Here is a 25,598-nt window from a genome sequence, read left to right as displayed (position 1 = left end):
ACCAGAATCTGATTTTCAGCCTCTCATTATCCCTCAGCAGATGCTGATGCTTTCTGTTATGAGTCAGAAGGAGCCAAGATGGAAACCTGAATACCAGCAATCTTGGTTCATGCTGTTTTATGTTTTGCTAGGACATTAGGACAGGAAAATCTGAGAAATAGGATTTTTACCTAGCCTTTCATCTTTGGACAACACAATTTTGCTGAAAAAGAGAAAATCAAACTCAAGGTACAAATGGTGATATCTGTCAGTGTGGTCTATTACACAGAAATGACAACCAATCGAAACAAGTCAATGATAATTATGACTACTGTTTTTCGTTTTTTGTAAAATGGTAATAACATCTTCTTTCTCTAATTGAGAGATGTGAAAATATAAAGTAAGCTTTATAATAGATTTTGACTGTCCAATAATAGAGGGGTAGATAAAATATGAGACATTTATACACTGAAGGACGACAGAGTAATTACAAGGCTTCACCTAAATCCACATATGTCTTGACGTGTATGGATTTTAAAAAACATAATGTTGAGTGAAAAGCAGCAGTTAGAGAGGGGTAGATACAGCAGACATTGATGTAAAACTAAAGCCCCTACAAGGGAGGATTCTGGAAAGACAATGGTGGAGGCAGCAGGGTCTTAGAAGGTTTTTGAATCTCTTCCAAAAAAAAAAAACCAACTTCTGGGTAGGAAAACCACAACCCTGTGGACAATATTTACAACAAAACTAGACATCTTAATGAGACCCAAACTATAACTAAGGCAAAGATAAGCCACTCACAAGCATGAGACTTGTGGGTTATCAACGCTGGCGTGGGAGACAGTAAAGGAAGGGAACGGGATGAACAGGAGAATCCCCCAGGCAGCCCATAGGTACTGATGACACAGGATGCTGGCCAATTAAAGAACATCAGCTGAAACTGGGAAGGGTTTTGCCCACTGCAATAGCAGATGAGTGCAAAGGACTCAAGGTTAAAAGGACTGAAGGGCTTGGGGTGGTCAGGCATCTCCAAATTCTAGAAACTGATCTGCCAGAGCTCCCTCCCAGGACAGCCTACAGTGAATAGAAACTGCTGGGTTTGAAATCAAAATTAAGCTGGATAGAAGCAAAGAAAATCCAGATAAAAGTGGGCAGGGGAAAAGAATCAGGAGATCTCAGAATGCAAAGCAGCCATGTATTTATTTTTTAACACTACACAGAAACAGCAGAAGAAGTTCTGTGCATTTGAAAATCTATCCTAAACTACTTCTCTTTCTAAGAGTTTTGGAAAACTAATTTCACATAAAAATGAGCAACAGAAATGTATCTAGGTCAACTCCCATACAAAGTTATTATAAGAAGAAAAAAAAGAAGGAACTGAATCACATCCTTACAGACAGCAAAAGCATGCCAGAAAATCATGCCAAAAAAAGGATTAAAACATAACAGTCTCTCAATATGAGCTGAGAAGCATTAATAAAATGATATAAGACATGAAAGGACAACAGAAATCAGAACCTGAAAGACTCAGACATGGACTAGAAACTCAGGGAAGAATACAAGATTATAAAAGAAATGAAGTCTAAATTAGAATGAACACAAGAAGAATGGAGTACAATAGCTGACATTTTACAAGAACTAGAAGGTGAAAAACAGGATAATTTTCAAGATAAAAAAATAAATGAAGTGATAAAAAGCATTCACTCAAGAGATAGGCAAAATCGTGAATACAGGTAGAGATTTAAAATGTGGATAATAGAAATCCCTGAAGAAAATCAAGTCAAGGAAACTGAACAAATACTAAGAACTTTCTTGAAATCATATTTTAAAAAATGGATTTGAAACCACATATTGAGAGAGCACACTGCATGCCTGAGAGCATCAGTATTCGACACCAAGACATAATCTGGTTAGTTGACTAAATTTTATAGAAGAAAAAAAATCCTTTGAACTAGGCAAAAATAGCAAGTGACATATAAGAAAAAGAAAATTAGATTATCATTAGGCTTTTAAATAACATATTTAAGATACTGAGGGAAAGAAACTGTGTGCCGAGGATTTTTATATCCAGAAAAACACTGACTTTCAAGTATAAAGGGCAAGCCAGCTTGTTACTGACATGCAAGAATTCAGGGAATATTGTTCCCATGAGTCCTTCCCGAGGGATGAACTTTAGACACCAACTCAACTAGAGAGACATCTGCATAAGGGCTGGTGGTGAACATCAATCATAGAGTTGCTGGTGGAAATAAAACTAAATGAGGGTGAAAAAGGAAAGTATATATTGTATGTAATGGTCATATGCTCAAGTAGCATAGTACAATGATTAAAAGGGGTGGCAAAATGGGAAAAGCATGTTCAAAAAACAATTTTTAACTGCTCTCAATGATCATGAAATACATTAATACTACTAGTGTTAGAACTGACATACTGTTAGGTAAATCAGTAATTATGGGATATTTTAATTCTATCAATTTCCTTGTCCTGGAGAATTAGGACTTTGAGTGGGAAAGGAGGAGATACAGCTAGCTATGATATAGAAGAGACTAAGAAAAAAAAAAAATCCTGTAGTCTTGAATCTGAAGTGCCAGTATGAACTCATTAGATATTTTATCTTATAATAATATAGGTAAATGTATGTATGTATATTTTCTATTACTGTCAACTGAAGAAGCCTAGAGAGAATGACCAGCTGAGGAGCATACATTCCTATGTACCCAGATTGTGGTCTTCATACTATTTCCCACTAAAAGAAACTAGAGCTTATAAGAGAAATTACTGATTTCAAGCCGGGGGTTGGAAATGAACGAGACGGTCTAGAACAACTTGTCATATCAGTTAGTGAGGAAGCTATCCAAGATACTTAGATTCATGTTAAAAGGACCCAGGAGCTAACTGGAAGAAGTTCCTTCTGGTCAAAGATGAGACAATTAGAGCTTCAAAAGGATGATAATTGAAGTAGACTGAAACTCACCAAATGTGTATAAATTCATGAGTTCATAATGACACTTTAAAGAACACCAGTTGACTACTTTGGGATGATAATACAAAGGCATTGAATTATTTGAAAACTGGCAAGTAAAAGCAAAAGAAGCAAGCATTTATCCTGCCTTTCTTAGCATGAACAGTACCATTAAGAACTGTGGAGAAAAATATCTCTACACTATGATGATAAAGAGGGAAACTGTTTCTAATATATTTCAACCACTAAATGAAACGATGGATTCGAATGACACTGTTTTGCAACCCCCAATGAACTAAGCTGGTCATAGAGCATCAACAGCTGCCAATATCACAAAAATGAAAAAGAGAAAACCACTCACGATGTCCTCCTGATGAAAGAAAGCACCATCACCTACAGCCTAGCCAAAGAAACCAAACTGGAGTCTGATCAAGCCTCTGGACCTAGCTGCCAATTTTCAGGAAATACAGAGCACTGAGAAGCATATTCAATTATCCCACAGGGAAGCAATCAGAAAAATGCAGGAACTCTACACGGCAGATTCCACAGCTAAATTACAAGGAAAAAAGAAGGGATGGAAAGGAAACTTGTAGATTAAAGTAGACTTAAAAGAGAATCAAAGATTTAAAAACTGGGTGACAATGTGGTGACTGGAGATACCCAGTTGGGTGATAAAACTATAAAGCAATACAAGGAAATGATTATAGTAACACCCAGGATGTTGGTTTTTTTAGGGGAAAGGAGGGGTTTATGATGAGATAGGGCATGTGGATGGGACTTTTGGAGGAGATACCTATCTATTCCTTCTTGACCAGGACTCTGTTTATAAGGATGTTCACCTTTTAATAACTGATAAAGCTATATGTTTATTTTGTGTGGTTTTCTACATTTGTTTCCTTCTACCAAGAAAAGGTTAAAAAATTACCCACAGACAATACTGTACATTGTCTATGGATTCATACAAGTGAATGTAAAGGTATAAAATCTGACAAAACCAATACCCATCAAGTTCATATGAGCGGTTCTCTCTAGGGAGGTGGGAGGAAAGTGGAACTGGGGGTGGGGAAGGCCAAAGGGCGTTTCAAGTTTATCTGTCACATTTTAATTCCACAAAAGAAAGATGATGTAAATATGTCAAAATCTTAGCAATGATCAAACTGGAACACTGTAAACACATGTATTTGTGTATTATCCTCTCCTAGTCTTTAATTTTGAATTCTTAAAAATGAGCTTGTGAGTGCACATTGTGACTACTTGCAATAAATTGTCTGAAAATGTTTTGCTGCCATTGACATTGTCTATTAAATCAAAGACACAATTGCCACGAGTCCAGCTACTTTACTTAGAAAAAATAACGTAGGTATCTTTGATGAATTAGTTCCTTAACATCAAGTGAATGAAAATTTGACTCTCAAAGAATTTTATTCATATTGCCTGCACACCTAACAGTACTCTGTAAGGGAAACAGAATCAACATTTTCTTTCTGACGAGAATGAAAAACTATACAATTTGTTTAAACTACTAATCACTTCCTTCTTTTGCAGGATGTGTAAGGGATTTTATTGAGATCCAGTTCAGATCAATGGAATGTTCCCAGATGATTTTCCTGTTTGGAGTTTTAAGATCCCTTGTCTTCTCAGCCTAAATAAAGCTCTGAGTTCGTAGGGCTGCGCATGCGTCTGAAAATGTGTATGTGGTTAAACTGACATAAATCATTGGAAATTATTCATTACTCATTATCTTGACCTTCATGGCACTTACAGCAATGATCACCAGGTGGGCAAATTATTATAAATGTGACACATAAAAATGAAAATTGGCCATTCTACGTTTTATTCCCTAAATGTCCACAGCAGTCTCATTCTGCCATGACAGAAAATGAATGTCAAGGGGAAAAACTGCCTAGAGTTTTTTTTGTGTGTATGTGTTTCTTTTAATTTCTATGAGCCCCATAAGAATATCAACTCACAGAAATAACACAATCAGATTCTCCTCCATAAGCACATATAGGGTAGAAACTCACTCAATGACGGTGCATGAGTAAGAAAAAGCAGACCCAAAGCCACGTGACCCTTTCTGTATTTACCAGGCAAGTAGCTGCACAGTCTCTCCATCGAGGTCTGGACCGTTGAGTTGTGAACTTGAGCAAGCTGTTCAACCACGGATACCACCAGCACACACCCTGCAAGGGGGCAGAAGAGCATGTCAGTAGTGTCACACAGGAAGCTGTGCTGGAGGGTCAGGGAAAAGAAAGGGGAAGTATGTGTGTGTCCTTAAGAACACCAGCCTTTCCAAAACAGAGGACTTTTCTTTGCCATGCCTTTTATAATCTACATGTGCTTGAACGTGCTGCGTTGTAATGAGATGTGAAATGTGATTAAGAAGATCGTGGGTTTGGGGGTCAGAAAGACTGGTTGTCAGTTTAGTTTTGTCACTTGTAAGCTGTGTGACTTCAGGGAAGTAACTGAATCTCACTTTATTTCCATTTCTTTTCGATCACGTGGGAGAAAGAGGTGACATTTAAAGGAGATGTTGCGAGGAGGACAGCCAGCACTGAGGAGAAGCTCAGTGGACACTGGCTTCTTCCCTGACCCCGCTCCTTCCCTTCTGCAGTGGATGGCTTCGCTGTGAATAGGGTCATTCCCATCCTACATATTCTCAGCCTGTGACCTGGAGTCAGATCTTTAATTGTAGAAAACCAGCAGAAATTGCTCAACATTCGGAGTCAGAAGACCTGGGATTAAGTTCTGCCCTTGAATCTTAGACTCACTATCCATCCTTCCTAAGCCTTGGTTTCCTCAATGCAAAGTAGGTAATAACTTTCCCATAAGACTGCTATGATGATTAAATGAGATAACAGTGCAACTGAAGGTGCCTTTGAAATGATAACACTCCTGGAAAATATTATTTGACCTCCCAGCTATAAAGCACTCTGCTCGAAAACATGTACCAATATAATAAGTGTCTAGAAGGAACTTTGGATTAAATTAGGAATATATCCCTTATGCTACCTTGATGTATGGTAAGGGTGAAGGCACAGAACAACCAGGCTAACACCTTGATCTCTGAAACTGCTGGAGAAGCCCAAACCTCCTTTGTCAAATGAAGGGGGCTCTTTCTTCTGCACACAAGAGGTTGGTTGGTCAAAGATCAGTAAGTCTGAGAGGAAAAGGTTAGGTTTCATTGAGATAGCAGGAGAGGCACTTATTAGCAGAGGTTGGTCTCCAAGCAGGCAAAAGAAGGCTTACATCCAAAATGAAGAAGTTCCAGGCTGCCTGGCCCAGTAGTAAGCTCACTATTATCCATCTGCTCAAGGAGCTGGGGACCCAAGTTGACAAGCAGTGTCATTAAAACCAAACTCCCACCAAGACTCTTTGAGGGAAAGGGGTGGGTAACAGATGCGAATAGTACAATTGGGCATTTCTAGAAAGAAAGAAATTAAACCTTCTGTAAAATGAGAGATTGTCAACAAAGACAGAGAGACATCCACCTTTCTAGATACTGCAACACCTGACCAGGCTTTGGCCTCAGTTCTGTAACCCTTAGGGAAGGCTGGGCAAAGCTGGGCTCACCAAACGTGAGACAGTTCCATCTTGATAACCGCGGTCTTACTGCTCTGAGAGCACCCTCCTCTGGGGCATTTATCAACATCAACTATCAGGGTTAATTAGATGTGCTTTTAGCTTAATCCATGCATTGAGGGTTTTATTACATTGCAATTAATTCACTAGCTGATACTTATTAGCATTTTATGGTCTAAAAAGCACTTTCATATATATTTTTTATTTTAAAAATAACTTTTCTAGATGCAATGAAACCTCATTTTAGAAAAATTTAAAAATACACACCAGCATAAAAAAGATAAACATCACTTAAATCACCCAGAGATGAACCAATTTTACTTTTATTTTAAATATACAGAATATAGTTAATATATGTGAATATTTCAACATTTATAATACATTTTTACACCTTGATTTATGTCTCTGCTGATTACCTGCTGTGTTAGGTGGAGCTAAACACATTTGAATAACTGCAACTGGAAAACAATTATAATTATATTGTATAATTGATAAAAAGATGCAGTATGGTATAGTTGAAAAGGGAGAAGCTTTGAAATAAAAAATAAACCTTGTTTTGTTTTTATTTTTAAGCCAGATTGAAATATTGGATCAGTCACTTAAAATGGTGTAACCTAACACGTTATGTACCCTTCTGGAACCTGTTTTTAAGAGTTTAGAGTTAGAATATAAGTTCCTTAACGGCAGGAATGGGGTGTTACTATCTTTAACCGTGAGTGCCTGATGCAAGGGCCTGGTTTGGAAGAAGGAGGTAAGAGATGTTGGCTGACTTGAAGCAAGCTGACTGGAGAGCCACCCGAGGGACCCTTCAGTTGTCATCACTGGGGACCTCTATAGAAAAGGGCTAAGGAATTTGTGCTGTGGCTCGGTCATCTCATTGGTGACATTGCTTACTCTTTTCTCCATCGCATCACAGGACGTGGCTCCACTTCTCATTCTGGTGTGAAACAACCAGTGCCCTCTCTTAAATCAACCAGCAGATTCTAGAGCAAATGGTCACAATGTGCGGCTCAGGATTAAAGAACATGGTAGAGACTGGGTTGAGATCTTGCATAGCAATCACTTCAGATGGAGTGTTACCAATAAACTGCAGCATTTGGCACCCAGAATGGATTGAAACATAGGTATATATTTGGTTTTTTTTTTTGATGTGGAAGGATGGATGTAAAGAGAATAGTGCTGCTTGAAACCAATCTGCTTATGGGTACTTACAGATACGGGCTTTTCCTTCACACAGAGGAATCCCATCAAGGACTCTTATGACATTTGTGGTTCCTTAGCACTGCTGGCTACAGTTGGAAATCATTAGATGAATAAAAAGGAACCGAGAAAAAAAAAGTCAGTGGTCTCTGAAGATTGGGTGGCTCCCGCCACGATGCTACTCTGCCTAGTGAAGAGTTATGATCAAAAAGATGCTGCAAAAAGGCAGGTAATGGGGCTTGAAATATGAAAACGCCCATTTTGGGCTCAGCTTTAATTTTGATCCTGCTCTCCTAGACATCCCTGCCCATTTCCAGTGAGCTCAGCTCCCCCTGGATTGTTAATTTAGGGTCTGCAGTGAGGTGTGTCCTGAATTCTTTAGCAGCAAGGATGGAGAAATTGACTTTGCTATGGTTTCCAATAAGAGAGCTCACTGTCTTGACAGGCTAAAAAAAATGTTTTTCCTTGGAGAAATGCATGGGTAGAGTGATTCCTTCCATTACAGACTATTCTCTGGCTGCTAAGAAAAGTCCTGGGTCTGCTGAAGCAAGTTTGTCCAAGCTACTGTTCATTCTGGAAGTGATGAGCGTGGGTGAGAACTACATATTTTGCTCAGTGGTCACCATCTGAAAGCTCCCATATAGAAAAGCTCTTCTCACCTGGCAAGTGAAAATAATGAGTGTAATAGAAACAGACACTCCTGATATTGTAGGAAAAGAAGCGAATGGGCCAGAATGAAAACACCTGCCAGACAAATCTGCTTCTAGACACACATCTCAGGTAGACTGCAGACTGTACCGTGGAATCCTTTTGAAATGAAACAGAACTCTTGAAACTCTAATTATAATCATATCTATGCTGGCTGGAAATGTGGCCAACTGCAGAGAGCAGTCTATTAGATTTCCCATTTGTCTGAAGCCTACACTTCATCGAGAAGCCTTGAACGCACCTGGCAGTTGTCAGAACCAGGGTCGGCATGATGATGCTTCCTTTTTGACCCAAGCCAGGGCATAAATAATTCATCACATGGCTAGAATGTTCTCCGCAGTTTTCAAGGTGTTTTGCATACATTATCATCTCATTCAAACTCCACAACAACGCGTGGATGTAGGAATTATTGCTCTTGTTGTACAGACCAGCCATCGGGTGCTCAGGGAGGTTGCGTGCCCTGCCAAGTATGTAGCTAGTGAGCAGCGGAGCGGGGACTGGAACACAGTGTGTACTGAATCCCTTCTAGATACTTGGCATGGTGCTGAGCTCTGAGTACTTGCTGAGAACAAACCGAGAGGGTTCCTGCCCTCTCAGAGATTACCCTCTATTAGGGAGAAGTGGTTAGAAACAAGTAAGCAAGCACACAATTGTAAGTAACTTCAGGTCCTGCAAAGAGAAGGAACAGAGCGAAGTAACAGAGGATAATGAGGAAGAGGGTGGTATAAACCTTAGCTAGAGCTGATGGGGAGAGAAGGCCTCTCTGAAAAACACACGCAAAAATGGCTAATATAACGGAAAGGAACAAGCAGTGTGAGGAGCCGGGCAGGCTTTGTAGGCAGGAGGAGCTGGTACCCACTTGATGGCAATGAGCCTGGGAAACCCTGACATTAGGAGATGAGGTGCAGGGAGAGGCAGAGGTCAGGCCGTTGGGCTTTGCAGACTTCAAAAGTGGTAGAGAGTCATCCTGAGAGGAACGGGGAGCTATGAATGGGCTTTGTGGAGGAGGCTGCTGCTCTTTGATCTGTGTCTTTAAAATATCACATTGGCTGTCATGAGGAGGAAGGATCGTAGGGGGCAAATATGGGGCAGAGAGATGAAGAAGGAGGCTATTTTGGTCTTGGAGAAGGATGACAGCTGATTGGATAGAGTAATGAGTGGCAGGGGGGATGAAGGAAAATGGACAGATCTGGGACCTCTTGTGGAAGTTGACCCGATTAGATTTATTAAGGAATTGATAAGAAGTGGGATGAAAAGTGAAAATCAAGGAAGACTTTTCAGTTTCTGGTTTGGGCCGTAGAGAAGTGTAGAGCACAGGTTTTAGAGTAACACCACACCTGGATTTGGGTCTCTGCATCCCTGTCGCCATTATCAAGTACATTCCCTCTATGACCCCCCTCCCCCCACCCCAATGCCCTTCTAGAAACACCTAAATTCTGTTCTCAGATTTCCTGAATTGGGTGGGAGCAGAGGATACAGTTTTATATGTTGTAATTCTAATCAATAAGCTTAACCCCAGGCCTTTCTCATGTTGATGAAAAGGAAAGGATGAAAGAAAGGTAAGAAAACAATCACCTAAAATTATCTCACTGCCAGCCTCGTTTCCCTGAGATGAATAGTGTACCTTCACCTTCTTCTGCTTCCTCCTCTCAGTCTGGACGTGGTGGGGAGGGGAGGAGAGGAGAGGAGAAGAAAAGAGAGTGGAAGGCAGGCAAGAGAAGAGAGAAGCTATGGTCTTAGAGAGTGAATAATTTGGGACTCAGACCTGAGTTCAAATATCACTTCTATTACTTATAAGTTGATGTACTTGGCAGGATGGCTAACCTCTCTGAACCCAGATTTTGGTACCCACAAAATAGAATAACCCCCACCACCACCACCACCTTGTGGTACATTAAAAATGGCCACAGATTTCTTACCCTTCCTTCCATGAGGAGGTGGTGTCTATTTCCCAGCCCTCTGAACCTGGCCTTGTGACCTTGCTTTGGCCAGTGGAATGCAGAGGAAGTGAGAGCATGTCAGAGCTGAACCGTGGCCTCCAGAGGCCTTGCATCTTCCATTTTGGCCTTTTTAGAACTTTAGAGCCGTGAGCCGGAGCTAGCCAGCTGGAGAGGCAACAGGAAGGGAAACCGAGGTGCCCCAGTAAGTCTCCCGACTACCAGCTTTGTGAACAAGGCTGTTCTAGATCACCCAGCCCCTGTCATTCCACTGTCTACCAGCTGAGTGCAGCAGCAGGAGCGAGCCCAGCCCAGACCAGCCGAAGGGCCACCCCACACTTTCCAGTCAAAAATTGCCAACCTGCAGAACTGTGAGCTAATAAATGATCGCTGTGTAGGTGTGGAGTGGCTTGTAATTCAGCAAAGGCTATCTGAAATACCTGGCAGCAGTGTTGTGAGGATTGAGTGGTATCACACATAAAATGCACATGGCACCTGGCACTGAGCAGGCGTTTAACCAACGTGAGTCTCTGTCCCACTGCTGAGACCACCATAGGGCAAAGGCATATCTTCTATGACTCTTTTTAAAATAGAAGCCCAGAAACCCTCTTATTTCTGAAAAACTTGTTGTAATAGCAACAATCTTTTTACTTTCCTATGGCTGAATTTTCTTTTTACTGCCGATAGCTTGTCTTTTCACTACATTTGGGCAGATTAAGCTCTATGGCCTAAGCCAACCATCACCTGGAACATCATTTTTATGAGAAAATGCTTGGTGAGCTCCAAACTGCCGACTCTCCCAAGAACACAGGCAGTGAAAGAGGCACTGTATTGAGCACTTACTGGTGAGAACAGGGCTAAGGGCATCCAAGGGGGAGCAGAGCCCAAGCAACAGCAGTGAGAGGAAGTGAGCAGACTGTGCTGAGAAATGCAGGATGACTGGCTTGGTTCATCTGGAAATATATAAAGAATAAATAATACAGTAATGAGAATGAAGACCCAGGAGCCATTCCATCCTGCTGTTAGTCAACACATACTTTTTAGTACCCACTATGTGATCAGAGGCTTTAAGATAGATAGGTGAATACAAAAAGTCACAGATCAGTAAGAATACGGAGGATCAGAGAAACAATCGAGTCACTGCAACCCGTAAGTGCCTGGTGGGGGGACTTGGTGCTTTGGGAGCACAAAGGAGGGAGAAACTAACTCTGCCTTGGGTAAGCAGTGACAGTTTCCTGGAGGAGCTGAGTGTTAAGGGATGAGAGGACCGTGTTCGACAGAAAAAGACACGAAGAGAGCAGTAGCATTTTTAAAGACTTGGATGTGAGAAGGAAAAGAATTGGCCTAGACTAGAGCCCAAGGTCTATGGGAAAGGAAGAGCGAGAGAGGTAGGAAGGGGTCAGATCATGAAGAGCTTTGAAGGTCAGAGTACAGAGCACTGGCTTCCTGCTGTACAGTCTATAGAGTACAGACCAATGGTTTTCAAACATTTTGCTTGGTAGCCCCAAAAGAAATTAGAAAAACTGTGTACATTCTACATTTTAATAGATGTTAAAATATTATTAATGAATATCAGTTTTATTAGTTGCAAAGGGTATAATTACAGGAGGATTGTAAATATTACAATAGAAATAATAAATTAAGCTTCTATATGTATCCAAAGAAATCTAAATATTATAGTGATTTATACCTCCTTTCACCCTCTTAAAAATATATAATCCAATTCTTCTTTTACAGTGAAAAATTTGCATTGATAATTCCTCTCCTTGAATTCATATGTCAATGAAGTTTACTTCATTGAATTTTTCTTCCACTAGAATTTTATCCCAATATGATATATTTTTATGGTTTAAAGTATTTTATTTTTCACCCTATTATACTTCTTAACACTAAAATTATGTATAAAATTTAAACAAAACTTTCATTTTTTCTGAATATAACACTCAGTATTAAAAATACTTCTGGACAGAGTTTTCTTTATTAGTAAAATTAACTTTTCTAAACAATACATATTGCCAATTTGATAAACAATTTCTAAATAATAAATGTAACATTTTCTTGGAATTATACCTCCTAATGAGATGGTTGGGCTTTTAAAACAAGCACTTATATCTGTTGAAAAACATTACTTATTCATGTAAAGACACAAGGTTCATGTCAAGTATTATGTCTGTTCTTATTTTTCATTTTTAAAGAAGTAAGTGCTGAGAAAACATGTAAGTAAGTAAGTAAATGAGAATGGAAGGACTTTTCATATGGTAATATCACTCAATTCTTTAACTTCTTCTGAGTTAAACGTCAAAAATCTTAGAGTGATCTATCATTAAAAATTATGTCAAATAATCTACGACCTGATAACTCTATTAAGTCTCCCTTCAATTGTATTAAAAGCAAATAATTGGAAACCACTTGACTTGCAAAAACATTTGTTATTTAATCAATGGAGTCTTTCTCAATTTCTGGGGAATATATAAAAAATTTTTGCTAAGACTTATCTTTTAATTATATCTATTATAATTTCACTTAGACCTTGTTAAACTCTAATATATTCAGAAAAATTGACAAATTGAAATATTAATCTTTTCAATCCATTTTTGCTTATGCAATATTTTAAGAGAAATTCTTTGCTATTGCAGACTTCATATGCATCTTTGTCAAATGTTGGAGCTGCAGATTTAGTTCATTCAAACTATGAAAAACTCCTCTGTATAAACATAAATGGCAAAATCAGATATCACTATTAAGAAATTAACCAGTCAGATTTTCTTTCAGAAAATATATGGCTTTATTTTTCCATTTACTTCTGTATTTGAATTCTAGGATAGAGACAGAGGAGGGGTGGATAGGAAAATATATGGATGAGTGGGTGAGCGGGTGGGTGGGTGGATGGATGGATAGAAAAAAGGGTAGACAGATGATGGATAAATGAGTAGACAGGTGGATAGACAGATAGGAAAATAATCTTAGACTGTACCCAATCATTTTTATCCGCAAACCTACTTGCTACCTTGAAAAATTCTCATCTGCCAGCAAAGGCTTACTACTGCCAAATTTATTACCAATGCTTTGTTGAAAGAAAAAGGTGTTTAATTTTAGATTGTCTACTTAGCAATCCAAATTTAGAAATCAAACAAAACAATAAAACAAGATCCAAACACTGGAAATACAAACCTAGGCAGTTTCGAAAGGAAATATACCCAAATGCCAATAGTGATCATCTGAGTTTCGGGATTACAGTTGATTATATTCTTTAAAAACATTCTGTATTTTCTAAAATCTCTATGAAAGCCATATATTATTTTACAATTAGAAAAAAAACCCCAATAAATTATATTATATAAAACAATTTCTCAAAGAATGAGCTTTTTAATAGTTTCCTTCTACCTTACTAAGTTTTAGGCAAATGTGAAATGGCATTTTCTTTGTTCTTTCAGCTCTCTGCTAGGTGTTTTCACAAACTGTATCTCATTTAATCATCACAGCACCCTCATGAGATTGGTACTTCCCATTTTACAAGTGAGAAATATGAGTCTTAGAGAGGTTAAGCAATGTATCTAAAGCCTTTCAGGTAAGCAATGATTCAACTGCTAACTGGGTGGCTGGTGATTCCAACCCAGATCTATTGAATCTTGAAATTTATACACTTCTGAGTGTTACACAGCACACGTTAAAATTTTGGATTTTGACAAATGTATGTATGACTGAAACATTACGCTGTACACCAGAAATTGACACATTGTAACTGACTATACTTCAATAAAAAATTTCGATTTTGAAAGTGAAAATTATCAATCATGTTAATTAAAATAATCATTGCTACACTGAAGTCTACATGATTTGTGAATATTATTTTCTAATATTCTTTCACTTTTTAATGTTTTCTTGAGAGCAAAGTGTTTAAATTTAATTAAGTACAAGTTATCAATTTTTTCATTTTGTATAGTTCTTTTGATGTCATATCTAAGAGTCTTTGTCTAATCCAAAGTCACAAAAATTTTCCTTCTACACTTTCTTCTAGAAGCTTTTAGTTTTAGCTTTTACCTTAAAGTCTATGATCTATCTTGAGTTAATAATTGTGTGTGATTTGAAATGAGGAATAAGATACTGTCAATTCTCCAATAGAGTTCTTCAAAATTTTTGGCTATTCTGGCTTCTTTGCATTTCTGTACACATTTTAGGATCAGCTTGCCAATTTCTACCAAAAAAAAAAAAAGGATGCTAGGATTTTGATTGGAATTGTGTTAATCTGTAGATCCATTTGCAGAGTACTGCCATCTTAACATTATTAAGTCTTCTGATCCATTAGCAAGATTTCTGTAAAGCATCCTTTAATTTCTCTCAGCAACATTTGTCATTTTCAGGGGTGAATAATTGCATATATTTCATTAAATTTATTCCTGAGGTTTTTTTTATTATATTGTGAATGGAATTGTTTCCTTAATTTCAGTTCTTGAATGTTTGTTGCTAATATAAACAAATTAATTGATTTTTACATTAATCTTGAATCGTGCTATTTTGTCAAAGCCTCTTATTAGTTGTAGTAGTTTTATTTAAATACCTTAGGATTTTCTACATTCTAGAACATGTAGTCTGAAAATAGACAGTTTCACTTTTTCCTTTCCAACTTGCATGCCCTTTTATTTTTCTTTCTTTATTAAAATGAATAGAATCCTCAAAACAATGTTAACTACAAGTGGTCAGAGTGGACATCCCTACCATATTTCTGATCTTAGGAGGAAAGCAGTCAGTTTCCCATCATTAAATATGAAGTTAGCAGTAGGGTTTTCATAGATGCTCTTTATCAAGTTGAAGAAGTTCCTTTTTCTTTCAAAATTTGTTGAGAGGTTTTAACATGGATGAGTGATGTATTTTGTCAAATAATTTTTCTATTTCTAGTGAGATGATAGTGTAGTTATAGCTTCTATTCTACTGATTTGGTATATCCTATTAACTGATTTTCAGATGTCAAAAAACAAACATGCACTCCTAGGCTAAGCCCCACTTGGCATGATGTATAATTCATTTTACGTGTTGTTGGATTTAGCCTGTTAATATTTTATTAAGGATTTTTGCATCTATGTCCATAAAGGATACTGGTCTGTTATTTTCTTTTCTTGTTATGTCTTTGTCTGGATTTGGCATTAGCATAAAACATAGAATGACCTGGGAAGTATTCCTTCCTCTTATTTTTTATGAAATAAAGGGAATGCATTCAAATGGGTTGGAGAGTACATTCAAAGTTGTAGCTAGTTCTCAAGTCTCCCTTGATTTTCACTTTTCTTGGGCACTTTCAGGTCTTCCCAACACATGCATAATTTTCCAATCCATCAGGGTATATGGAGACCTTATCTTAGCCCTTCTATGATGCTCACATTACCAGGGTCTCTCTGTTAAATTTCTGGCTAATCTTCATTGTCCTGTTGAGGGCCAAAACCTGGAGCTGGCAAAGCTGCAGGTTCTCTTTGTTAATTTCCAACGGAGTCCATCACTTAGCCAACAAAGCCAGGGATCTCTGAATCCTGATTGAATCAAGTCTGCCCCATTAGCGGTAGACCTGCTGGTTTATGCAGACACTTCCACAGTGATTGAAACCACTGTTCTCACTAACTAAGCTGAGGCAAGGGTAGATGGAGCAGCCTCAGGCAAAAAGGTCAGAGTCTCACTGTTCTTCATGAAGTTAAAGCTGTTTTTCAAGAATAAACACTCTTCAGTTCTTTGTGTGCCACTGGTTGAATTTTAGTGCCCTGAGTTGGTTGCTTGTGATAGTCTGTCCAGTTTTATGCTTGGCCTTTTGCACAGAGGACTCATCAACCCCTCACACCACCATCAACAGAATTCCCTCCTGCATTCGTTTTTATCAGAAAGAACCTGGGGTTTATGTTAATAAAATAAAGGGCAAGCTAATCTGTGCAATTTGCATTTGAGTTTTGTTATCGTGAGAGTCATACTTTAAAAGATGGGCTTTGTCCAGAGGAAGATTCAGACAGGGACTTTGTCCTCTGTACTCACATTGATAAACAACTCATTTACGAGAGAAACAGTATGGCAGTGGAGTAATTTGTTTTCCTTTCCAGATTCTGAGTGTGAAGGCCAGGAGAAAAAGCTGGAATAGCGACCCCCTCCCCTCAGAAACAAAACAAAACAAAACAAAACAAAAACCATTCAACTCACAACTTATTCTTCATCTATTAATTTCCATTATATATCCATGCCTATTGGGTGAATCACTTTGGGACTAAATCACATAAATTCTCGTTTGCAACATTATCTGGGGTTTAGTTTGAAGACTTTTTCTTTTTTAAGCATTTCTATGAGTGGTGGGCGGAATGATTAGATTTCTGCCTCTTGATATAGAGGCCTTATTTCATCTCCTCCCGAGTGAGGGCAGAGCCTGTGAATGGGATTGGATGTCACTTCCATGATTATATTATTGTCTATGAGAAGTATGGTAAGGGGGAATTTACATATGTAAGTAAGGACTCTAGTTGGCTTATTTTGAGTTCATCAAGGCTATCCTGGGTGGACTCTGCATTAATCATGCAAGCCCTTTAAACGTAGAGAGATCTCTCCAGCAGCTTTTTTTTTTTTTTTAATTTAAGTCTACTCAGTTTACAATGTGTCAATTTCTGATGTACAGCATAATGCCTCATCTCCAGCTGTTCTTAAGGAAGGAACAGCTGTGTTGTTAACTTCTTTTGGAGAGGGGCAGCCTCTAAGAGCTGACAGCTAGCATGCACGTGGGACCTCAGCCCTGCAAATCCAAGAAACTGAATTCTGTCAACAACCAGTGAGCTTGCAAGAGAACCTGAGTCTAAATTATCTTGCAGCCCCACTGACATCTTGATTTTGGCCTTGGAAAATTCTAAGCAGAGAACCAAGGTGTGTTATTTACAGACTTCTGATGTGCAGAATCCGTGACATAATAAATTTATGTTGCTCTAAATTGCTGCATGTGTGGCAATTGATAACCCAGCAATAGAAAGCTAATGCAGTAGGAAATCTTTTTTCTAAGTAAATCTTCCCTTAAGATATCCAAGATTAGAGAATTTGTATTTACACAAGATCGGCATGTAATCATTCAGTTTACTCAGGCCCCTTTGCCTTATGATTGGTTTAATTTCAGGACTTCTATAGCATATTTTCAATATTTTTTCCCCTGATTTCCAAAATAATATATAACCACAACCCCTCTGGGTACTTAATCTGTACCAAGCATAGTTCTAAGTTCTTCCTGTGTATTTACTCATTAGCCCTCCACACCACCCTAGGATGCAAGTCCCGTGTAATTCTCACCTTACATTCAGGGGACATAAGGTGCAGAGGGTGAAGCTGTGCCCTTAATGTCACATTCGTACAGAGTGGCAGAGCCCGGATTCAAACCCAGGCAGTCTGTCCTCAGAGCCCAAGCTCTCTTGCTTTAAACCACCATGTCTTAAGCTTATCTGGAAAATGTGGGAAATTCAGGAATGCACTGAAAAGAAATGTCATTTGTAACCTCATCACTTGAAGATAATCATGCAACCACTATTAGCACTTTGCTGTTCATCCTATCTGGGAAGACAACTATATAAATAGAGAGATGAGCACATTATAACTCTGTGGGGATTTTACTCTGCATAATGCTTTGCAACATTCTTTTTCTTTTTTCCTCTTTGTCATAGTACATTTAAACTATGATGTAGTTTATTGCCCTTCTTCCCTCAAAAAAAAATTTATTCACTTTCTTCTTAAAGAAAAGCATACTGTCTACTTGGATTCTTTCAGTTTTGCTCACTTTGTGACTCTTCCCCCGAGTTGTGGGTATGTGTCTAGAGGGTTTTTGTGGTCCTTCTCTTCAGAGCTGTGACCCCAAAACAATCCAGAAAAAAAAAAAAAAGGCAAATGTGAATTTAGTGAAAACTGAGATGATCAGAAAGAAACCCACCCTCTGTGCCAAGGTTGGGGTTAAATTCTATGATGATCTAAAACTAACAGTAGGGAACTAAGTAGAGAGGGAGTGTGAAAAGTGAGGGACAAGTGCAGAGGGCTCTGGCTGCAGCTGGGAACCAGTGGGCATCCGGCTTCACCTAGAGGGGTCTGCAGGGCCCGCGAGGGTGGAAGTGAGCAGCAGCTCAGCAGGGAGTGAGCGTGGACTCTGTGGAGACCAGCCCAAGAGCTGCACCCACCACAACACCCAGTGTGGGAGCTCTGACGTCCGCGGACTGGAAGCGTCAGGGTGATACACATGCCCTCCTGGAGAACTGAGACCAACCCTCAGAGAGCGGGGGAAGGAGGAGGGCCCTGAGTTACCCAGAGCAGACGAAATCTATGCACATTAAGTGGAAAGATGAAATGTCAGCGGCCATGGTGGTGGCTTATGAACAAGTGTTCAGGTAGAGAGAAACAGAGAAAATGCAATTTCTGTATATGTAAGTTACGATCATAAATTTTCAGCCTTCACTGCTGGCTCTGTCTAAACCTTTCCTGTTTTTGTCAGTGACACTATCATTTTACCATTTACCTTGGCTAGAAACCATAGGGCCACTTCTTCCTCTTTATCATTCAAACTGTAAAGTCATCTCTGACCACTCTGCGTGTGGTGTGTGGTTGGGGAGGTGGGGTTTAACAGACTCTGAAGGCATTTTATATATTTAACCAAACATGAATGAGGGAAAAAAGGTCTTTGTTAAATAAAAAAAAAAAAAACAACAAAAAACCTTTATAAAAGCTTCCTGAGCACCAAACAGGGCTTTAAAAAAAAACCCTCAAAACTCAAAGAATTAATTTAAAGGTCAATGACTTAGAAACATAAGGATTACTTTGCCCTTAAATCACCCATGTGAAGAAAATGATGTTTTGCAAAAATGAACATGGCTTATTATTGATTTCATAACATTTGAAAAGTAGCAGAAAGAGGCACTGCCTGTTCATGCACAGTAGAATCAGCGTTTGCTGAGTGATCAAATGGGATGTATAGTTCAGTGCAAAGGAATTACAGCAAATTGGGAAAGAGGCCATCTGGGCTTTGCACAGTTCTGATTCTGGAATATGTTCAAGGCCACGCCCTTCAGGTCTGCTGGTTGGTTTCCCACCGCAAAGGCTCCTCTTGGCATAGGAGCTGGAGTTGTTTGTTTATGATGGGGCTGTGGGCTCAGCCACTCAGGAACTTCTATGTAGCTCTCCAGTCACAACAATCCCCACTTCTGTGACAGCTGCCCTCTCCCTCCACAACCCCTGGCAGCCACATGTGCCCTGTGAGCTCCCCTCCCTCCCACCTTCCTCTTAGTCTTGGCCGAGATTGTCTCCACCGGGAAGGTGGATTGGCAGCGAAAAGAGAGTCCATCTCTGCGTGGGCTGAACTACTACGTGCAAACTCTGGACAATGGGGGCCAATGAATCTGAAGGCATACAGTCCTGCTTTTCGTCTGAAGGTTGCTGAGGTTAACAGAAGCCCAGCTGTTAATTTGGTAATTTCGTCTCTCATCCCACCCTCCCTGTGAGGCTCTTCTTACTGCCAGCTGTGAGTGAGCTTACCTCACTGCTTCCTGAGGCACTTCGACATCTGACCTGAGAGTAAGGGCACCCCCAGTTCCTCTTTCAGGAGACAAACTCCCCTCCAGCTGCTGGGGGTGCTGGTGCAGAGCGCGCACCCCAGAGTCCATCTCCATGCACTGCTTCTACAAGGGGGCACTTTCCCCCGTGGGTCAGTTCACACCCTGTGACTGTTCAGGATGGGGCTTCCAAGGTCTGGACCCACTTCAGGGGGGCTCTAAAGAGTCATTTCAGCTCCAGAGCTTTCCAAGGCATTGGCTGAAGCCCTCCCCCCTTTTTTGTGTGGCTACAGCACTGCACACCCTCTCCTGCCCACCTCTGCTGCCTTCACTCCCTCACAGGTGTTTTCCCCAAGAGCTCACCTCAATGAACTCATACACACAAATTTCTGAGTCCGTTTCCCCAAGAAGCCACCTTTAAACAGAAAGACACCTGTTCAAACCACCTGCGGCACCCAGCTCAGCACACAGCACTTAGCAAATGTGGATCACATGATGGAGTCTTCTTGCATCACCTTTCTTGTTATGATGATGACAGCTGGACAAGTTATTCAGGCAGAGTTCTCTAGAACTTGTGCAGTGGTGGGAAACGGGTGCTAAATCATTATCAGACCTAATCAGAACAGACTCTCTTGAGCTCTCGGGGCCATGGAATATTTGTACGGGCAACCTGAATGAACCTGGGTGGCCACAAATGCCTCGATACTCCACATCAAAAGGAGGGATCCATGTCCCCTCCCCTTGAGTCTGAGTGGAGGGACTGCTTTAACCAATACAAGATGGCAGAAGTGCTTTAACCAATACAAGATGACTGCTTTAACCAATACAAGATGGCAGAAGTGATGCTGTGCCACTTTCCAGACCCAAGCCTTGAGAGATTGGCAGCTTCTAGTTCTTGTCTTTTGAACTCTCTCTTTTTGGGATCTCTGAGCTACCATGCAGGAAGTCCTACTGCATTGAGACTGCTCTGCTGGACAGGCCAAGTGTAAAAGCTCTGACAGACATTCCCAGCTGAGCCAGCCTTGTAGCCAGCTCCCTCCCCAATGTGCCAAACATGTGGGAAGTTGTCTTAGCTCATTCCAGATCCATCCCTAGTGACCTTAGTCAACCTTACATGGAGCAGAAGAATCACCAGCCAGACTGTGAAAAATACTTGACCCACAAAGTCGTGAGATAACAAAACTGTTATTTTAGAATTTGTTATGCAGTAATAAGATAATCTGAACAATCCCATCCTGGAATCCCCTCAACACCTTCTTCTAACTCTCTATGCCTCATTGGGAATGACACAGGGGCAGGAATGAGTATCTCATGTCTACTTCATAAAGATGGAGGTCTAGACGACTTACCTAATTCTAAATATTTCATTTGCAACCATCCTAGAAGTAGAGCTGATTTCACTTTATCAAGCGTATTTCCATTTGACAGGCTTTAGGAATTTGTTTTGAGAAAATAAAATGGTGGTAAATTATTATTTAATGAAACTAAATAGGATGACCTCTCAGGAATGGTTCCAGTGGGGCCACAGATCTCTGCTTCTGGACCTATAGAGAACAGATTTGCAGAGAGTCTGGGTCTTAAGGTTTTAATTTAAAAGGAGAGTTTGGAACCAGACATGTGTTACTTAATATGTATAATGACATGTCATGGTCATTATAAATATATAAATCATGTTTTTTTCAGGAAATAGGACTAGTTTAGATAGTTTCTTGTACTGTCTCCAGAAATAATTTCCTTGTGTCATAATCTGTGTCCAAATTTTCCATTTGTAAGAGATGGCCATCACACTTATCCCTCAAGTTTCTTTTCTGGCTTCGTAAACCAGGATTCTATTTTGAAATCTACTCATTAAATACATGCTACTCAGACTTCTGAGACTCCTTGTCTCCACGGACTGATCCACTGAAAGGCCTGGCACTGTTCTGGAAGCTCCAGGTACAATGTGAATATCAGAGCTCTTACCCTACTTTTACTCCTCTCAAAAAAAACCAAACAACCTAAACAGACAACAACAAGAGCAACAATTTGAAAATAAAAAATTTCAATAAAATATAAGTGAAAAGCCATATCTCCATCAATGTTCAGTGTTTCCAGGTGACTGTTCTATTATTGCCAACTCTGGACTCCTTGACAGAAAGAAGGAAACTAAGATGGTTGAATCCTTACTGTGTGCAAATTCCATAAATTTACACACATGAGCTCAATTCTTACAACATCCCTATGAAGTGTGTCCTATAAGCCTTGTTTCAGCAATGAGACACAGAGGCATGGAAATGTTAAGTAAGTTGCTCAAAGTTTCACAGACAGTAAGGGATGGAGCAGAGGGGGGAGGGGTGGAAGCAATTCACAGGTCAAAGTCCCTTCCCTCTCCACTGTGCAATGCTGCCTACTGTCCTGTAAGGCAGTAAGAATCTCAGGCTCTTATAGCTGCCCATCCAGGGGGAAGAAATTCCAATCACCAATGAGGTGGAAGACTCTTATGACTAATTCAAACTAGCAACTATATAGCACACACTTCTAAAACACACATACGTGCATACAGTGTGAACACTCCCTCCAAGACTCACAATTTTTCTTTGCTGGTGAGATTACTGGGTGTCTTCCTTAGAATCTTACAGCTACTACTGTCATTGAATAGGTGATTTACTGTGCAAGCTAAGTATCTGACCCCATTAAGTCCACATAAAAAGGATTCAGAATATTTACGTACCTATACAGGCATGGCTTTTGGAATGTCTGCTGGGGTGGTCATCATAGGCTGGGGAGGCTGAGGTGTGAAGGTTCAGAAGAAAGAACACAGGAGCCGCCATAAGGATTTTCCAGGGAGACTTCATCCCGGAGCTCTGCGCCAGGACACACCAGCCTGGAGACAGAGCTGCCGACTACGGGATGCAGAAGTTGAGGCCAAAGAATCGATCAGTCTTTCTCCCCTCTCTTGAGTTCTCTGACACACACCACTCACATACACACTTTTCAACGAGGGAATAAACACACGAAAACACTCACAGACCCACTTCTCACAGGTTCTTGCAGGACCCTGAGAGAGAGCTGGACGGGGCCGGGTCTGGAGGAGCTGGAGGAGTCCCCGATGTGCAGTTCTTCTAAACTACAAACTACAGGAAGAGGAAAAACCCAGTTTGCAGCAGCGGCAGTAACATGCACTTCTGTGCCTGCCGGCTGAAGTCAGCAGCCGTGAACCTCAGGAAACACCAGGCTTGCCGGAATCGTCTCGCGGGCTGGTTAGGCAGCCCTTCCTCTTTTGTTCTTGCAAAACAAAACTAAACTAAAAGTAAAACTGCAGAAGAAAACCTCAACTACAAACACACAGCCCTTCAGCAATTTGATCAGCAAGTGTTCACATACTGTAGAAATTATAATCCGTTATATTCAGACGTTGTTTAGTCCTGCTCCAAACAGTTTTATTAGAGGGTCAGGTGGAGCTCCTTTTTTGTTGCTAAAGAGTATTCTGGTCAAGTAGTTATTTTCCCCTGGAGAAGCTGGATTATTCCTTGAAGGGTCAATCTTCCCCAAGGCCTTTCGTCGGTGTTCAGAAAAGGAACAAGCAGATGGTAACAGGCAGTCAGAATGGCTGGATTTTCAATCTAATAAGAAAAAAGATGTGCCAAAATTAAGCAATTCATATTTACTTAGCTGTGCACGAAGCACGTCTTTTCTCCAGAATTCCAAAGTGTTTACATTCCTCACCTGTGAATGATCTGTTCATTTTTAAGAGACTGATTTTCTGTTTTGAAGATGAGAACTGAAAGCTATTTTTCTAAGTAAAACAAAACAAAATAAAAAACAAAAACTGAACCGGGTCATAGCTAGAGAAAAGACATATAACCTAATGCTTAGTTCTGAAATAGAATAGAACAAGTCACATGCCATTTTCAGATGAGACAAGGGGGCAAAGCACCACCATCGAGATAAGTCTGGGAGATCATGCAATTTGTATTCTCCCTGTTCAGGCTCTGAGGAAAGCTTATTATGAACTTTATGAAGTATTATAAAAGCTATCAAAATTGGTAAAGAGTTCTTCCTCTCCTCCTCTTCCTCCTGCATTTACTTAAGGAATAGCATTTTAAGTAGGAGGTACAATTTTAGAGTTGCGTTCTTCCAGGATGTAGGAAATACCCATTTTGATGGTTTGAAGATTTCTTGTGTAATCATGAGCTTAACAAATCCCAATTTGTGGAATCTCTGAATCTGTGGCAAAGATAACACACATCAGGGTGTTTCCTTACTTAAGCCCTCAACACTGGTCAGGCCGATGAACCCTATGGATGTTCTTGGTCACCAGGGGCCTGTGGCTTCCTTAGAGGCTGAGCTGCTGGTTCACAAGGTCTCTGACCCTGCGGCCAAGGGAAGCTCTGGACATCACTAGGGCCACCACAGGGATCAGAGCCTAGAGAAATTCCAGAGAATTCCTGGGGAGGCAGGATAATAGAGCTATTAAGAGTACAGACCACAAAAACAAAAAGACTCATATTCAACTATTCTATCCATTGTTCACTTCTGAGTAATGTGTTAGACTAGTGATGTAACTTTTCTACACTTTAGTTTCCTCATTTATATAGGGATAAGAATATCTGCCTTACAGGGTTTGCTGGGAGGACTAAAATAGATGATGTATCCAAACTGTAAAGCAGAGTGCCCAGCAAGAAGTGCTTAGTAAATCAAAGCTTTGGTTATTATCCCAGCAGGAGTGTGATGAAATCTGCACCCCACGCCAGACTTCGAGAGAATTCTAAGACACTCGTGGTAGTTGCAGGCCAATATATAGGAAAAATGACATAGGCTGCATTTACTGAACACCTTCTGAGTGCCGGGCAGCCCTCCAGGAACACATAGTCTAGTTTGCTAACTTGTAGGTGGGTGAAGAATCTTCACACAGCTTCCAGAAGAGCAGTTGGCACAGGTTCTGGGCCCCCTGGGGTTCTCCTGGTGTAGGTCTTTAGCTGTGAGCAGGACTAGAACTTTTCAGGGTGAGAGGAATTTTTCAGCATAAAGCTGCGTGCAAGTTTGAGGCCCTTGGTCATAAGTGCGCGACTCAGGCAGCTCCACCCACAAGCACCCCAGGGAAGGTGGTCCTGAGACAGCCTAGTGTGCTCCGGCTTCAGGGCTGGCTGCACTGGGAGTCCCGGGCTTAGATGTGCAGCACCGAGTCAGTTCCTGACAATTTCCAGAACTGAGATTCCTCAGCTGTAGAGAAATGTCATGGTAGTATTCGACATACAGTAGGTTTTCCCTAAACGGAAGTTATTTTCATGCTTGAAGGGTGAGTTCTTACTTGGCAGTATCAAAAGAGAAGCACAGAAATCAGGAAGTGATTTTGCTAATTGATGCTGAAGTGAGCACGTGTGCCCACACACCACTAAATAAATCCGCCCTCCGGGCACCGAGGCGGAAGGCGCCTCCTGTTTGCACAGGCGTCCCTCAGACTGCCTGGTCTCAACTCCCTCAACAGGGCTGCCTGTGTTCATTGAGCATTGAGTGCAAACGACTTAGGATCTCTGCACAACTTGCTGGAAATCCCTGGACCTACCTGTGGCTTATAACAACTAGCTGGACTCTGCACAGTGTCCCTTAAGGACGGACCCCTGCTGTCGGATGCTCCAGTTCTGATTCTCTCAACATCTACTTTCGGAAAATGAGCTTTCTTTCCTGAAGCACTTTGATACTTACTTCACTCAGGGAGTT

General features: G+C 40.4%; 1 protein-coding gene across 2 annotated transcripts in view; it reads right to left on the bottom strand.

Moving 5' to 3' along the window:
• Positions 1 to 23,125, bottom strand: part of AOAH (acyloxyacyl hydrolase) — a 153,854-nt gene extending 130,729 nt beyond the window's left edge. Inside the window, exons 1-3 of one of the 2 annotated variants that reach the window (XM_064487443.1) lie at positions 22,905 to 23,125; positions 22,609 to 22,780; positions 5,029 to 5,124 (exon numbers count right to left, since the gene is read on the bottom strand). In XM_064487443.1, coding sequence (XP_064343513.1) covers positions 5,029 to 5,124; positions 22,609 to 22,732 — 220 coding nt within the window. In that variant the 5' untranslated portion in view covers positions 22,733 to 22,780; positions 22,905 to 23,125. Of the gene's footprint in view, positions 1 to 5,028; positions 5,125 to 11,211; positions 11,313 to 22,608; positions 22,781 to 22,904 lie in introns of those variants that run through there. The other variant, XM_064487444.1, reaches the window with a different exon arrangement.
• Positions 23,126 to 25,598: the final 2,473 nt, after the last annotated feature.

This window comes from Camelus dromedarius, chromosome 7, assembly GCF_036321535.1.
Source record: "Camelus dromedarius isolate mCamDro1 chromosome 7, mCamDro1.pat, whole genome shotgun sequence".
NCBI classification, from domain to species: domain Eukaryota; kingdom Metazoa; phylum Chordata; class Mammalia; order Artiodactyla; family Camelidae; genus Camelus; species Camelus dromedarius.
Note: the sequence above shows the minus strand (reverse complement) of the source record. Positions and strands in the feature narration are given on the sequence as shown.